Below are 15,866 nucleotides of genomic sequence, written 5' to 3'. Positions count from 1 at the left end.
ATAATTATCGATCAATCTTTCAAGAGTGTTAACCCGCCGAATAGGCCATGATTTCCGAGTTACCCCGGGCCTCTGTATCAAAACAAGGTTAAGTGTTCAGTCTTTGATATAGAAATGATTTGTTATTCTTTGGAAATAAAACGTATTTCCACTAGGAAGGTTATGCACTTGGCCCCCATTTTGAAATTTAGGGGTTTTGGAACTCGAAAGTGACCTATTCAATTTTGTACCAAAAAAAGGCAAAGAGCAGCATGCGCAAGAAACAAAAAGCTTCTTAATTACATCCAATTAGCCGAAAAATGGGGTTTTTCGTCACTCGCTGGCGGTCGAATAAGGGTTCAAAGGTTAAAGGTAACTTTTTTAAGTCCTTGTACGAATTTATAATTTTTCTTATGTAGTCATAATTTACACAGGGCCCCTGTTGGCACCAGCCAATTGCTGATAGGATCACCCTACCTAAATAGAGTAACTTGATTTAATTAGTCCTCTAATTCTTTTGATTATTTCATTCATTGGCCGCGTTGACCGACGCCGTCAGACGAGAGGTATGCACACACTGCGGACGTATGTGTGTACGAAATACGAAACAGATGTTTACAAACTAAAGAATCTGCACGCGTCTTAGCTCTGCAGTATGACACACAGAGATAGGAGTTAAAAGCTGTCGTTAGAAAATCAACTGTTTTTTTGCGGATCGGAAAGTTTAGGACCAGAAATCACGTGTATTTCGTCAAGTAGGAATTAGCGTGACTCCAACAGTGCTCGAAATCCGCGAATTTAATTCCACCCTCACGCACAAGCAACGGAGGTATACAGAGTGTTCGAGACGAAAATCCGGTACGAATTAGCGGTACAGCTTGCTTACAACTGTTGTAAATGGAATTACGATCCCATGAAAAGAAGAATAGGTTAATATGCTTTAAAACGTTTTCTTTAACGCGGCAAACAGGAAGATCAGAAGAGAGTATTCCTCGTGTGTTCCGTCGCTTCAAGAATGGACCTTCCCTCGACGCTTCCAGTTTACGTAGGACCAGGTCGTTCAGTTTGCCTCGGATCCTACAGAGAGAAAAGGACGAAAAACAGCATTTTACTTTCAGTTTTTCAATCGGGACAAAACCAAAACAGGCCTGCTCACCTGAAAGATCGTTGATGGAAGACAGTAGTCAAAGTAACAGCTTGAAACAGAGGGGCGGACGTAATAACTTTGTCATACCTACTATTTGTATTCAAACGCCAGAAGAAGTTAATCTAATTCTCCAATTGCGTACTTTCTCAATTGACGAGTCTTCGCAATTGATGCCTGAACAAGGAGAGAATAAGGACTGCCCGACAGAGGGTGAAAGCTCTGCATGTAAAACCACCCCTGATATCATCGATAAAAGAACTCCGCGTAGAAAGCGTAGTGCGTCTTGGAGCGGCACTGATATGGGAATTTTTAGCAGTGGGGAGCCAGTAAATATAAACTTTGACGAGGTGTTAAAACACAGTGTCTCATGGAGCGCCTTTTTCGATTCGGATACATCACGCGAGACTGATCTATGTTCAACAGAATTATAGCCATGGGAGGGAGGTTGGTATCAAAGGCCTTAACAGGAGTTGTTAAAAAGTTTACCATTAATGAAGGACATATATTAACAAAAATTTAATGGCTGTTATTTAGCCACTTACTGCCCGTAATCAGAGTAAGAGGCGAGGTATCAATGTTTACCGAGTCCGGGTTTTCATCAATCGTCGATCAACTGTACTACTGCCTTTAAAGTTTGACCCCGTCACAATTGCGGTGAAAAGCTAAACTCAACTCTGAAATAAATTGCTGAAAAATGGACCATATGGATGAAAATGTGTTCTACTCCTTGCATGGCGTCCACTTGAAAAGTTTCACTTCATGTTTTCATTCAGATCTTCAAGTATAAAAGCCTTGTTAGCAACGGAACTCTAGCGATTTCACTCAATGAAAAATAATGAGGTTTTGAGTACCCGTAAAAAAAAGGACAGATAATGGTCTACACTCACAACATAACGGCAGAACACTGTAATTAACGTCTTTTTTGATATTTGTTTTCTCGCAAACAGACCTCTCAGTCGCATAAAAAAGAATTTAGCAGGCTCGCTTAGACCTCGCGTGCGGGGATCAAACAGATGGAGTTGTTTATTTTGCCCCATCACGAACAGAAATCTTCTTAATGTCTTTGATGTCATATCAAATTAGATAAGCTGACTTGATCCAAACTCTTGCAGTGAACATAACTACGGACACCTCTAGTTGAGATCGCTTTAAAAGACGGTCCGTTAGACGATCCGTTCGGCCCTAAGATGGACTTCTTAAATGGTCCTTGTGGCTCTTGAGGACTGAGATGAAACAGATGAAACGACTTGGCTCTCTGTAACGTTGACGGTGCTGTAAACTCTTGCCTGTTGTTAGTTCCATTTGATACACGTGAGAACCCACGATAACCAACTTACTTAAAAAAGCTGAACATTGTAAATTGAATACCACGAATTTATCTTATGGACTGGGCAATTTTAGTACTGAGAAAGTTGGTCTCGGTGAAGTATCCTACAGGATAATAATGACAGTTTTTAAGACCCCGCAGGAAGGCTGGGCAAGGAGACGTGGGGTTCCTGTGCGCCTTTTTAATAGACTCAGCTATTGGAATGCTAATACTGAGCCGTCGATTCCAATTATACCGCGAAGTAGTAAGCACCGGAAGATGAAAAAACCAACTCGAACAAGCAAAATCGGCGACTTCAAACAGCTTCAAACCTTTTATGTATTAGGCTTTATCTTTATGGCGTCAGTACCGAAATATGATCAAGAGGCTAAATTCCCCGCAATCGCACGTCTTTCAGTTGGATTTAAAGGGGTTATGTCACGCTATTTCTTATCTTTTTAAATAGCTAAAATGTGTCTTAAAGCTTTCTGATTTGGCTGAACAAAACAAGCTACTTTTTGTGTGTATAGAGGTAGTTTTAAAAGCTCACTTGGTCATAAACATGGGGTTTAGATTCGTTTGCGTTTAAGTACCGATAGTGTAAAGCGCCCTAGCTAAATAGCCTTTGTTAAAATTTAAACGTAACCCGCTCTGCAACCGAAGAAGATTCAAAGCCAACCGACCGAACTACAGCTGACAAGGCCACCCTCCCATTCATTTCATGGCAGGCCTTTTTTTACATTGCTAGCTTCTCTGCAAAACGTTTATGATTTTATACTTTCTATCGCGCGTACGTTGAATTACGTCAAGAGCCAGATTACGTATTGTAAGTCTCTTATTTTTCTTTGGAGACGCGAGCGGGAGAACAGGTGGCACGCGCGAGGGGAGAGCGGGGAAGCCGCGAGAAACGAGGCCAGTAATTTGCATAATTTTAACTTTTCGCTCGGCTCGCGTGGCTTTGAGGAACAAAGAACGACCGCTCGTGGTCTATATTGTAAGAGGATATAAGCACTATCTATTTGCATCTTTGGGAATTTGACTTTTGTGCGAAGATACCAGTGGATCCACATTTTTCTTTTTTTACAAAATTGAACACGGAACAATAGAATTCATGGTCCCTTGTTTCCAAGCAATATCATGTATACTATAAAAACTTCATCAGAATTTTTGGTAGCATTTGGAAGTACCGGATGCAGTAGTTCAGCTGGCGGACGTGGACCGTTAGTGCCGGAGGCGCGAACTCCTAGTGGGGGTCCGGGGGCATGCCCCCCCCCCCCGGGAGATTTGTAAAATTGGACTCGCTACAACTGGCAATTTCCTGCGTTCCCTGGACCGGAACTGGGTAACCGGGAAGGTCTTTTAAGGTGTTAAAAAATGCTCACAAAAAAAGAAATATCTACCCATAGTGTCCATGCTACTAACTGCTTTCTTTCAGGGGAGACGACTATAAGACAGCTCCCTGTAGCAACACCAAGAAATTGTTTCCTCCGTTTCTCATCTTCAAATGTGCTCGACTATTTTTAAGTCAAACCGGCCTCCTTTTAGTTGAACTGTCTTTTTAGTTGCAAGTTTATTTTTTATCAAACGAAGTAATGAACCCCGTATGAAAAGCGCCATTAAAACATCCAACAAAGCCGTAAAACATTTTTGGTTTTAAATGTGTCATTCAAACAACCGGGCTAGTTTCCCCGCTACCATCTAGCAAATGAAGATACTAAGCTGTCATTCAGTAATTCGACAGCAATATTCCATGCTACTGGTCTCTACTCCTATGTGACTATAGAAATGACGTCCAAATGTTTTAAACTCAAGTGGAACCTACCCTAGTCCCAGAGGTTTTTCTTGAAATTTTCTTCGGGAAAGAGAGAGCGAGCCCGAGGGTCAGATCCTGACACTGTCGTCTGCATGAAAGTGAGATTCGAGGTCAAGGTAACCAGAGGGTTCTCTCTCTCCTCGCCGCTTCGCGGCTCGCTCTCTCTTCCCGAAGAAAAATTTCAAGAAAAACCTCTGGGACCAGGGTAAGTGAAACCTTGAGTCGAAAGGTTTCACCTCCCTTGACGTCATTTCCATCATTTCTGAATGTATCTTTCTCTCTCTACCCACACGAGTCGGCTTCGACTTGGTGCCACTGGGAGGGGAGTGTTTTCACCACGATCTCCCTTACACCTAGAACTGTCTTCACTTGAATTTATGGCTTCGACACATGCACCATGAAATGTTCTGATTTTCGTCTTGAGACTACCAACAATCGGTCCTCTTTGATCGATGCCTGCAACGTGTTGAAAAAGCGTGCTATTTATCAGTTGTGACTTGACGATTAAAGCTATTTGATAAGCTCTCGAAGGAACTAAGTATATGTAGGCTCTAATCTCACGATTTAGTGCTTTCTAAAAGTGAATAAATGTGACTACAAATCCACGAAAGTCTTGGATTTGATGCCTTCTATGTTCATTACGTTGGTCCTTCAGGCTTAAGCCATTCAGACTTGGACTGACTGTCACGTGACTGTCCCTCGGGATACGCATGGATCGCGAATACGCTGAAGTGGCCTATAAATTTGGAAACATTTTGCCAGCTAGGTGAAGCTGATACCCTTCATGGTAGTTTTGAATGACCCAGATCAAACGTATAAGGGATGATAATCTTGAACAAAAAAAGGCTTTTCCCCTTTTCCTGCGTTGTAAACCAAAGATTAAACAAACTGCTTGCTGGTGTAGGGGATTGTTGTTCTTCTTAAGCCCCGTGCAAACGGACGCAACATTATTGGCCAACAACTCCCAACATTGTTGGATGTTACATGTTGCGTACGTTTGCACACCCTGTTGCATGATGTTGGATGTTGTTGCGTGTTGTTGCGCAAAGTTTGAAACCGGTCAAACTTTTCAGCCAACTACTCCCAAGATTTCTTTTGTTCCTTGATCGCCGAAGCGTAGTGCAACAATGTTGGATCCGTTTGCACAGCTCTTCCAACAAGTTGGGGCCACGCACGCTCATTACGCATGGTTTACAAAGACTTATGGGTTGTGTTCTTCCCACGATGCACTGGTTGGGAGTTGTTGCAACCGTTTGCAGACCACTGCCAACACGCACGCAACAACCCCCAACATTGTTGGCGCAACAATGTTGGGAGTTGTTGCGTCCGTTTGCTCGCAGCCTTAGGTAGTATTATTAACAATCAACACTTAACGGCGAAAACATCAACAACAAACGGTTCTTATAGAAGCTACCAGGTCAAGAATAAGGTCATGACCAGTCACGACATCCATGCATGTATGTCAGACTGACGGAAAGTATGTTTAATGGATCACCCATGACGTAAGCATAGAAATATTTGGAGGAAATTCATTAAAACCAGACTGAATGTTTTTAATTCTGTGAATATTTATTTCTGTTGATCAACTGCTCGTGAAAGGTGGTGAAACGAGCGAAAATCTTAAACCAGTTCTCGCGTTTATTTTCAAGTATGCTTTATCGACACAAACTGACACTGTCAGCAAACCCCGCTCCCCTCTCCTCTCGTGTAGGCTTGCTTTCCTTGTTTTCTTTCTTTCTCTTTTTTCTTAAGTTTATTCTTTCTTCCTTTCCTTTATCTTGGTAAATTTAAACGCTTGATTTTTTTTTCTTTTGTTATTCTGCAGTTTAGCAGTAACAAAGCAGTAGCATGTACAATATCAAAAGCCGAGTTTGGCTGCTGATTGCGGTACGAATTACGTATTATTATTAATTTTATTACATCATCCTTCAGCAACGAAGAAGAATTAAGGTGTTTTAGTCTTGTCAGAGATCCATGATTCTACGAACGTGAAGATATGACAACCATTCTTGATGTGCTGAAGATCGCTTTTCAACTTTTGAAGAATGCATGCTTTTAAAATACCGATGTTCACTCAAAAAAAAGCTAACAAAAAAAATATTGATAACAGTACGAAATCGGAATTTATTTCAGACAAGGTAAAAGTTGATCCAAAGTAACCCGGTGTGAGTAGAACTGTTTTGTGGTCACGGTATTAATTTTGAGTCAGCAGATTAGAGTGTGATGACGCTTTATTTTGAGAGCTTCATGCCTTTTTTCCGTGGCGGAGATAAGGTTACTGTTGAGTACTTGCCTCTTCACAGACGTTTTCCTTTTCTTTTCTTTTGTTTTTCTTTTTTTTTTGAGGGCGGACCGCGAGAAAAACTTCCTGGCGCTAGCGGTCTATAAATCCCTCATAGTATTTATTTTCGTACGCCCGCTCGACGATCTCTAAAGAGGAAATGGAGGGTTTCTGAAAAGGCTAGTTCACGAGTACGCACATTATCTAGGTGAATGAAATTAAAACTTAAGATACAGTCAGCTCTTCCCTTTTGAACCCCTTGCTATATTTACAAATTCCACGATGATACGGACGGTAGTAAAAACATGTGCTAATTCTCTGACAATGAATAAATACTAATAGTCGTTTAATTAACTAAAATCAAACTCTCTAGTTACGGCACTCTCGCTTCTGCAAACGCTTACTCGTGGCCTCGATGGTCCCCTTACAATGGCCACCATCAATTTTCCCCTGATAACATCAATACAAAATCACAGGGAAATATTATGAGAATTATTCATGATATGATAACCAAAGGGAAAATGCTTTGATTTTATCAATCTCTCTCAACTATATACTTCTTTATGGAAATGTATGGCCGATCAGCTTGGAGAATTCGTATGTTCAAATATTGGGGCTTTTAGGTTAATGCTGAATGTTGCACAGTAAACGTTATCAAATATATTATAGATAAGGGCCAGATATCTCTATTTTTTTTCCTTTTGAAGTATCAAAAGTTCTAATGCTTTTAGGGGAAAAAACGAGTTCTTAGTTTTATTGAAGCTAATTATGTTTTTCAATGTTATTTCGAATAAATATGTTTTCTACATTAATTTCCCTTTCCGCAACTTTATGGATTCAAAAGTTATTTCACACACACACGAAAGAAGATCATCGATTGAAAGCATACTGCTTAAATGAACCAAAAAAGCATCGAGCAAATAGCTAAAGAAAGGTTAATTTCTTGGTTAAATGTTTTATAGCTTCGTTCTCATCCCAGGCTTAATCATGAAGAGAAAAAAATAACTCCTGGAAAACTTTAAGATTAGAGAAAAGGATTTACTTTGGGACGTTTATTTCTGACTATTTTTTCTTACTTTTATTCGTATTTTTTTATCAATTTTTTTTAGGTGAATTACTTTTATCTTGTTTACATATCACATCGGAAGTTTTAAAATATGGCATAAAGGTCTTAAGAGGTTGTCAAATGGTAGTTAAATACTCTATAGCTCTTAAGACAATGGTTATAAATAGAGATTTGTGTCAAACTGGTCTTAGAATATGAATAAAAATACCTCACTAGCCACGCTAATAAAATGGTGCCAATGTACCCAAAACCATTCTTTTCGCAATATGGCAGTCGCTTATGAACTCACTGAATGGCAGGTGGGAGAATTTGCTTTTTGAACAGCAAGCTATAAGGTTGAGTTATTTTAAAAGACATTCACATTCATCGATATGATCACTTTGTGTGATCGCCATTCTACAAACACAGCGGGTGGGTTACTGATTAATTTTCATTAACTCAAAACGGAATGAAGTATCATACAATATGTTTTATTTTCTAATCATTAAACTTGCCATGGCAAGTGACATATTAAAATTACAGTTTTACAAAACGCTTCTTGGGACAGTTTGTCACGCTGATAAGCCGTTGGCTGTAAGATAACACTGAACAATATTCCACTTGACAATAACTTTAATATGTAATATATCCCACCACATCCACTTAAGGTTTTGAAAAAAAAAGTTATGTACTTTGTAATACTAACACACCTCACTGTTTATGTTAGGCAAAGTAGTTTGTTACCCGGGCCGCAAAGTCAAGGGATGCGTGTTAGTTATGCTACATCAATCTACGATACGAGCAATATAAGATAACGATTGTAGGTGACCCTCATTATTCTTAATTAACGTTAACTCGCTACTCTTTAGAGTGTTCCTGTTAATAAGTCCTTGCCTAGCAAGCTCCCGATCAAAACACTGTTACACAAAGAGCCTAAACTACGACTCCTTTTTGTTTCCACAAAAATGGTTCAAAATTGTACCTGTCCATTCGTAGAAGTAAATTGTGCAGCGAGGCAATCGACATAGTTCTGACCCGTCATGGATTGCTGGGTCAAGTGCCATGCATACGAACGAAAAAAATCCTGAGCAGTGTTCAATACTACGTTGCGCAATGATTTCACGGGTGAAAAAAAATCAAAGCTCTGTCGAACATAAGTCAGTTTCAATCATGCCCTCTTCGTATCTAAAACCCTCTAACGCCATGAAGCTCCTGTAACTCATGCGAGCGCGCCCGTTCTGCGTATGTTCGCCTGCATTTGAAGAGGGAAAGCTCGTGATGTAGATGTTCGGTGAAACATTTCTATTGGTTGGATTCGTATCAGGTGTCATTAAGGCATGATTTTGCAACTTTTTAGCGATAGAATTCTCCACATTTAAATTGCTTTTGCCACCTTTGCCGCTAAAAGAATTAGTTCTTCTCAAAGGTTTCTGATGGCAGCTGGTATTTCCAGCCGAATCTTTTCGTCCTTGTCTCGTCCCTTGCCTCCAACCCAACAAGCCGCTAAACGACTTGCTGCGTTTCATTCTGCTTCTTTTTGGTTTCTTTGTTTTGTCTACGTGGCCCACTGCCTCACTTATTCCTGCAACACGATATGGGAATGAAGATACTTTAGTTTCCTTGCCCTTTCCGTTTTTCGCAGCGGTAATCCAATCAAAGTTGCCATCCTTGACGCTGTTTTTAGAGCCGTTTCTCTCCAGTGGACCTTGTTTTAGTTTATGGTCGAAGTTCGGACGCGAGTATTTCGCCAAATCGGAACGACTCTTGCGAGAAAGAACTGGTCTGAGGGCAGCTTTGATGGAACTTCTTCGCTCCTTACATTCCACGTCCTCATCCGACTCATTCCTTGAATGCCGTCTTTGTCGCAGTGGATCCGTCGATTCGACTGATGACGAAGCACTACGATTCTCAAAGCTAGCATCCGCAGAGAAAGCATTCTCCGGTTGATCCTCTAATCCTCCTTTGGCTGGTAATTCATCCGTGGAGCTAAAAACATCGCTATCACTTTCCGACGTTGATCTATTTCGTCTCCGAAGTCCAAGTTTGGAAATTTCCTGTCCAAGACGGCGCATTGCAGATGTCATAACTGAGCAGTTCTTTTGTGTAATCCTCTGCTTCTCATTTCATCTTCCATTCAAGCACAGGGCAGAACTGAAGCACTGCCAAATTAATAAAATTACCGCACTGACCTTGGCTAAGTGTATGTAGGATCCTGTTTATATTGTACACTACTGATCACCCAAGTGTTTTCATAGGATCCGCAACCGGATAGATTTCCTAACTTGCACAGTTCTCAATCCAGCTGGATCTCCTTTTCATTTTCGTCTTCCGGTCAGTTTTACCCTGTGAAAATTTACACTTGTCTTTGCAAATTCCTTGTTTTTGACTGCCTTCACTCGAAATGCAGACAAATGAGACAATGCGCGTGAACAGCAGGTTTTCCGTGGGTGGTTATTCGATCAGCCAATGCCACGAGAGTGTATTGTGTTTCGTGACGCACTGCGGGCTGTTATCGGCTTTGCACACCCTGATCAGTTTTCAATTCCTTTCTTTTATTTTACGCGTGCAGACGTTCTTTTTGGCTAGTCACGCAATCATTGCTAAGGAAGAACGATTGCGTGACGAGCTATTTTGTCTTATCGCGTGACAAAATTCTTAGAAAGTGATAATCAATAGTTACAGGTGATGAGCTGCTAATTCTATACTGACTGAATTTTTGTCCGTTTCTTTTAATACAGGCTTGAACGATTTTTTTCTCTTTAATTTGAGTATTTCAAAAGAAAGATTACTGCTCGACACTTTGCGGGTTCTGGTTTTGTGGATTCGGATGCTGGATGATCCACAAAACTAACTTCTCGCAAAGAAAACTACCGCACAAAAATAATCCGCAAAAAATAAACCTCAAGGTCGAAAACCACAATGTTATATCTTACATATATTGAGTAATCGTTGTAAATCGTGATCCCTGATCGCGCAAAATTAGACTCAACCAAGACTGAATTCTCTCTTGGCTCAACTCGATCCTAAATCGAAAGTTCAGTAAACCGTAAATAGCTCAATTAATTACTGCCAGATAAACGCGAATTGAATTAAAAGCAAAATAGAAAGCTTGTCTATTTCGTGTATGCTTTAAATAAAAGTATATGCTTTGGGTACAATTTCTAAGAATCGCAACCCGACCAGTCGCAAAAATCAGTTCCCTCAAAATAATTAAATAATAAAAAATCAAAAATTGGTAACTAAGATTTAACTCACGCAAAAAGTGCGAGGAACGGTAAACTTAACCAACAATCGGGTGTACTTTCGGAAATGTTTAGAAGTGTTTTGTTTAAAGGCGATCATGAATGTTTTTCTGGTTTGTGCTCACATGCCTTCCAAAACTTTCCGCAGTAAAACAGTGATGTAGACACCAGAGCTGACACAAACAAAACCGGCTTAGTGGGCGGCTTTGTTAGAGTCTTGATAAACACTGCATTTAAATAACCGGCTTTCGGAGGTAGGGTGTTCACGTACGTCACGCGATTCCAGCGTAGAATAAAACTGACACGTGCCATAGCCGTAAGATTAGAAGTTGCACGACACGATTAAGAACTTCCTTGATAGATATTTGCAATACTCTCACGATCTCTACTCTACGAGGAAGACGATTATCATTTTATCTGTTTTGGTCAACATAGCGCCAGTTGCCTTTGACGTTCAAGCCCAGGGGGGAAAGCGGAATGTTTCCTTTAAGTCTTTTATGTGGGGGCTCCGCCCGAAAGGGACACCTTTCTAAGTCTAAATATAAAAGAAAAGACGGCATTTCTTCACGAGTTGAAGTCTATGAAAGGGGAAGGGAAATCTGTCATTTTACTATTTAAAATGACCTTTTATTAAAATATTTCGAGGAGAAGGGGCCTTATGGCTGTATCCTTAATGTTCTCCCATATTACGTTCATTAAGTACAGTTCATTCCAAGGCAGCGTTTTTACGAAGGTATTTGAAAGGGGTGGCATCTTAAATGGCGGCTATTCGAAAGGGGTACCTCAGGCTTTTCTCTCCAAAAGGATATTTAAAAGGGTAAGGGTTTGTACATAGGAACGGAGCCTCCCAATATACAACGTTGATGAAACCCCCCTCCCCTGGCCTCTCCCCCAGTGTTCAAGGACGTTCAAGAGGAAGAAGGTTCCAGGGGGACTGAAGATGGTGAAACGATGTTGGAACTTTTTTAAATTCCCTTTAATAAAGTGGAAAGTAATTCTTGTCCAAAACAACTGGAAAATCAAGAACCCCTCGTTTCAAAGATGGGGAAATGAAAAAACGGATATTCCCTTTCGGGGGAAGCCTGGATTTCAAGCTAGTTCCAGTCCTCTCGAGAATATGCCGTGGTATATTCGATTCTTACTGCACATTAATGGTTCGTCATGATGGCAATTCTTTCTACGAACCGGTCTGTTAATTTTTGGCTCGTGATCAAAAGACCAAATCGTTATAGGTGAATTCCTCAAAAGTGAAATAATTTAATTTTGAAAGAATTTTGAGTTCTCCATGCATTTCTGACCTTCAGACGGTCAGACGTTCAAGACTTCTTCAAAACATACACAGTGCCGTTTGTTCGCTGTTGAAAGGAACTTTTAACGTTTTTCGCCACTTCTGAACTTGGATTTCCTCCAGCACGCTAACTGTTGTTGGTCAAAGCTAATGACGTAATCATGAAGTGAGACGAGTCTGAAAGAGCGATACTGCGGAGAAATAATCTTTATAAGTTAATTGATGCCTGTAAAAATCCCAGAAAGGGCAAGAATGGAATCGTATGCGAGTAGTAAATTAGCTCCGAATTGACAACAATAATCAGTGTCACATCATAGTAAAATATTTTGAATCTCTACTAGTATTTAATAGTCCTGAAATGTCTGAGCTAAATGGGCAGGTGTTAATTCGGCTTATAATTTTTTTTTCTTTCGAGAATCATGTAAGTGGCTTTAAACAGTCGATTCTCGTGGTATTCTCGGGTCGTTCGTTCAAAGGAAGTCTTGAGGAGTGGCTATTCAAGGTCAAGTCTCTTTTGTAGAACTATTCTGAACTATATAATAGTACTGTTTTGTTTTAGGGACTTCAAATGAAAATGATTTTTTAGACAAGATAATTTAAATTAGCCTCCACTGACTGAGTGGGAAGGTTCTATTGTATCTTCTAAAAAACCGGAGGTAAAAATTGCCTTTTTAATTGTTATCTTTTAACAATCGTGGATATTCATATAAATACTATGAACTTTAATGAGCAGTACGTTTTTGTAACTAATGCTGTTGAAGGTTGGTTGACTTTTTTTCGAAGTTTGGACCAGTATAGATTAGTGTGAGCCGTATTTAAATGAAATCTATCCTACTCTGACTGTTTCAGTTACGTAGACAGATAACTGAACCATTCGTACAACGATAAGGCCAACCTATAAATGAACGATCTTTCCAAAAGTTGCCAAGGAATAGTATACCAAAAAAAAATTAGTTTCCCGCCTTTTTCTCGAATCTTATATCGGCGTTCCTGAAATCTCCCACCTTCCTCCCCGACGCACTGGCATCCAATAATGAATATATATAGTAAATTTAATACGAAGTTCATGGCTTCGAGGAGATAATTATAGCTAGGGGGAAAGTTCCGGTTTGGATTCGTGGTTTTTTTTTAATCTAACAAAGCGCCTTATTGTAATAAATGTCATTAGGTATTTTGGAACCATGACCTCTATCAACCTAGCCCGTAAATTTAATCAAACGGAATTATCCGTATACACTTAATTTTACATTACCAAATTAAACTATGATATTTCTGGTCGTATTTTAAGTAAAACACAAATAAACGAGATTATGATTAGGTACGAGGAAGATTCGAGAAAGCGAAGAGTTTGCCCTAAAAATGAACAAAATGCAACTTGCTACGATCAGTATTCGCAAAATGCAGAAATACAAAAGAGACTTAGAGCACCACATTTTCCACACGGGATTTAGAGTCAGAGCCACTTGTATAGAGTCATCAGGCTGCAATACTATTTCCCATCATATAGTATAAAATCCCATCTTCCCGGATCTGAGATGAAGCCGAGCGAAGGCCAGAACGCCCCTTTTTCCGGTTCCATCCGTTGATTTGGGAGGTGGGGGGAGAGGGTGTTTTAATTTTCCGTCTATTTTGTCCAAGATTGTAGCACCATAAACAAAACTTCTTCTCGGTAGGATTTCATCCACCGATTCATAATCCGCTCTTCAATCCCGTGCGCATGGTGCAGCAAGATGAACAGTACTACACGGATGTACTGCACAGAAGCGTACTTTGGTCGAACGTACCCTTTAGAAGAGACTAGACAGAACCACCAACAACACTCAGTGTTTCCATCAAAAGTCTTGAGGCTACGGTTTCTCTCGCATATCACACATCTTAGACGCTTCCTTAGACTGACGGAGTATTGAGAGCAGAAGACGATAACTTTTCTCATTCTCCCATTCGCCCATACCGCCATTTAATACGCCTGCCATTGTAGACCGCGCTTATGTTCAGTATAGTAGCATAAAAAGATTCCCCGGCAGAGCTTTACAATGAAGTAGCTATTGCTATACAATCCCACTTTACCCTGCGCTTAAAAATAACGGCTAAGGATATTTCAGACACAATTTAGCTTTATTGCTACGAGACATCCTTTTGCAGTCAGTCCTTTCCTATATCTTACTACCCCAGTTCTTTTACTTTAATACGCATTACGAAAATTGTAAGAAATGCCGGACTCTCTGTGGAGTATCATTGCCAGTTCACTAAAAAATATGCCGGCTTTCCTTGGAAGGTCATAACGTCGAGGCTATGACGTAACAATTTTTTTTTCACTGCGCGGTTGATAGTGCTATCAGAATTATGTGAAATTGTTGATCTACTAACCACAGAGTCGATCCGCCGGAACCCATTTTCATTTCTTCACAATTAACGCATCAAGATCATATTGTCTGACCTTGACTTTCTATCATCACTCTGTAATCACTCGAGGTTACGCCATCTTAAAAGGCGATTACCCTGCAGGCATGAATGAAAGATATAGGATCAGAAGGCTATTGATAGACAACAACAACAACAATAAGCTTTATTTGCATGACCATAACAAAGTATTACAGTATTGCAAAAGCTACTTGAAATTAACCATTGATTCCTTGTAAATTAAATATTTAAAATAATTTGAAACTTATTTATCATTGTTTATTTCTAACCATCAGTAGGATTAATAGGATGCGTTAAATTGGTTTACCTTGTATACGTACAATACACTGGGAGCTGAAAGCCTTTTCCATCCATGCTTGAAAGACCAATAGAGAACTGCATGCATCGAGCTATTTGCCACGGTCCTTCAACGAAGTAATTAATTTTAGAGTTAATCCTTCTTTTACAAAACTGTCAATCAAAATCAGCCAAAGAATAAGAAATACTAACGAAAATGATTCCACATTCCTAGCCTGAAAACCGTTGTATTTTGCAGTGCGAACGATGTTCTCCCGCCATCTTGGACGTTGAAACTGACAGAGAGTTGGTGCGAGTCAAAAAATGATTCCAAGGGAGATGTTGACGGGTCAAAATCTAATATCACCAAGACAGAAAGTTCCACTTCTGCATTTTACTTTAAAAAGTCCTTAAACTAAGGGATATGAAAGTAAGGAAAGTAAACTTCTAGAGGACAAAAACCCCAACAGCTAAACTTAGAGCTTAACTTTTCAACGTTTTCAAAGACCAGAGAAAAAGGTGACGACATGTTTGGAACCATATCTCTCGCCCGAAAAAAAGGAAATCCAGGACAGTCTTGGATTCTAGATTCCACGCCTTGAATTCCGGATTCCAGATATTCCAAATCTTTGTCAGCGGAACTTGGATTCTGGATTTCATTCGTCAGTGGGATTCCGGGTTCCAAATTACCCTGATTCCGAAATCCGAATTACATGGGGCAAATATCGCAGCATACAAAAGAACATATACACATATACACAGCCATATACACTTTCCTTTGGTAACCATAGTTTCCGACAGAAGTTCCCGTCCTAAGTTCCTGGCTGATATCTTAAGGCCTTCTGAGTGAGTTTTTCAGAAGATCGTGTAAAGAACAGCGCCGGAACTCCCCTGTCAAGATGAAAGACATTTAGGTTACTCGTTGAGTAGGTTGCTTCCGGCGACGTTCCACCTGCCTACCTCAGAATCCCTCCCATGCGTACGCAGAGATTTGCCGACCTCGTGGAAGGCAGTTCCTCGGACATGTACCATATCATCACATCATTCCATGTTACAGTGTGATGTTCT

The 15,866-nt window shown here is 40.1% G+C and overlaps 2 protein-coding genes across 2 annotated transcripts; one reads left to right on the top strand and one right to left on the bottom strand.

Annotated features, from left to right (window-relative positions):
• The first annotated feature begins 366 nt into the window (after window positions 1-366).
• LOC140922040 (uncharacterized) lies at window positions 367-4,062 on the top strand. Its single transcript, XM_073372070.1, has one exon. The coding sequence runs from the start codon at window positions 877-879 to the stop codon at window positions 1,555-1,557; it is 681 nt and encodes a 226-aa protein (XP_073228171.1). The 5' UTR covers window positions 367-876; the 3' UTR covers window positions 1,558-4,062.
• Window positions 4,063-8,041: 3,979 nt separating this feature from the next.
• LOC140921368 (uncharacterized) lies at window positions 8,042-10,176 on the bottom strand. Its single transcript, XM_073371369.1, has one exon. The coding sequence runs from the start codon at window positions 9,653-9,655 to the stop codon at window positions 8,708-8,710; it is 948 nt and encodes a 315-aa protein (XP_073227470.1). The 5' UTR covers window positions 9,656-10,176; the 3' UTR covers window positions 8,042-8,707.
• Window positions 10,177-15,866: the final 5,690 nt, after the last annotated feature.

The sequence above is a fragment of the Porites lutea genome, chromosome 12 (genome assembly GCF_958299795.1).
Source record: "Porites lutea chromosome 12, jaPorLute2.1, whole genome shotgun sequence".
Lineage (NCBI taxonomy): Eukaryota > Metazoa > Cnidaria > Anthozoa > Scleractinia > Poritidae > Porites > Porites lutea.
The sequence above is the reverse complement of the archived record's forward strand: the minus strand, read 5'-3'. Positions and strand labels throughout refer to the sequence as shown.

Excerpts from the sequence above, each read along its gene's own strand:
- LOC140921368 (XM_073371369.1), bottom strand. The coding sequence starts at position 9,655 with ATGACATCTGCAATGCGCCGTCTTGGACAGGAAATTTCCAAACTTGGA.
- LOC140922040 (XM_073372070.1), top strand. The coding sequence starts at position 877 with ATGGAATTACGATCCCATGAAAAGAAGAATAGGTTAATATGCTTTAAA.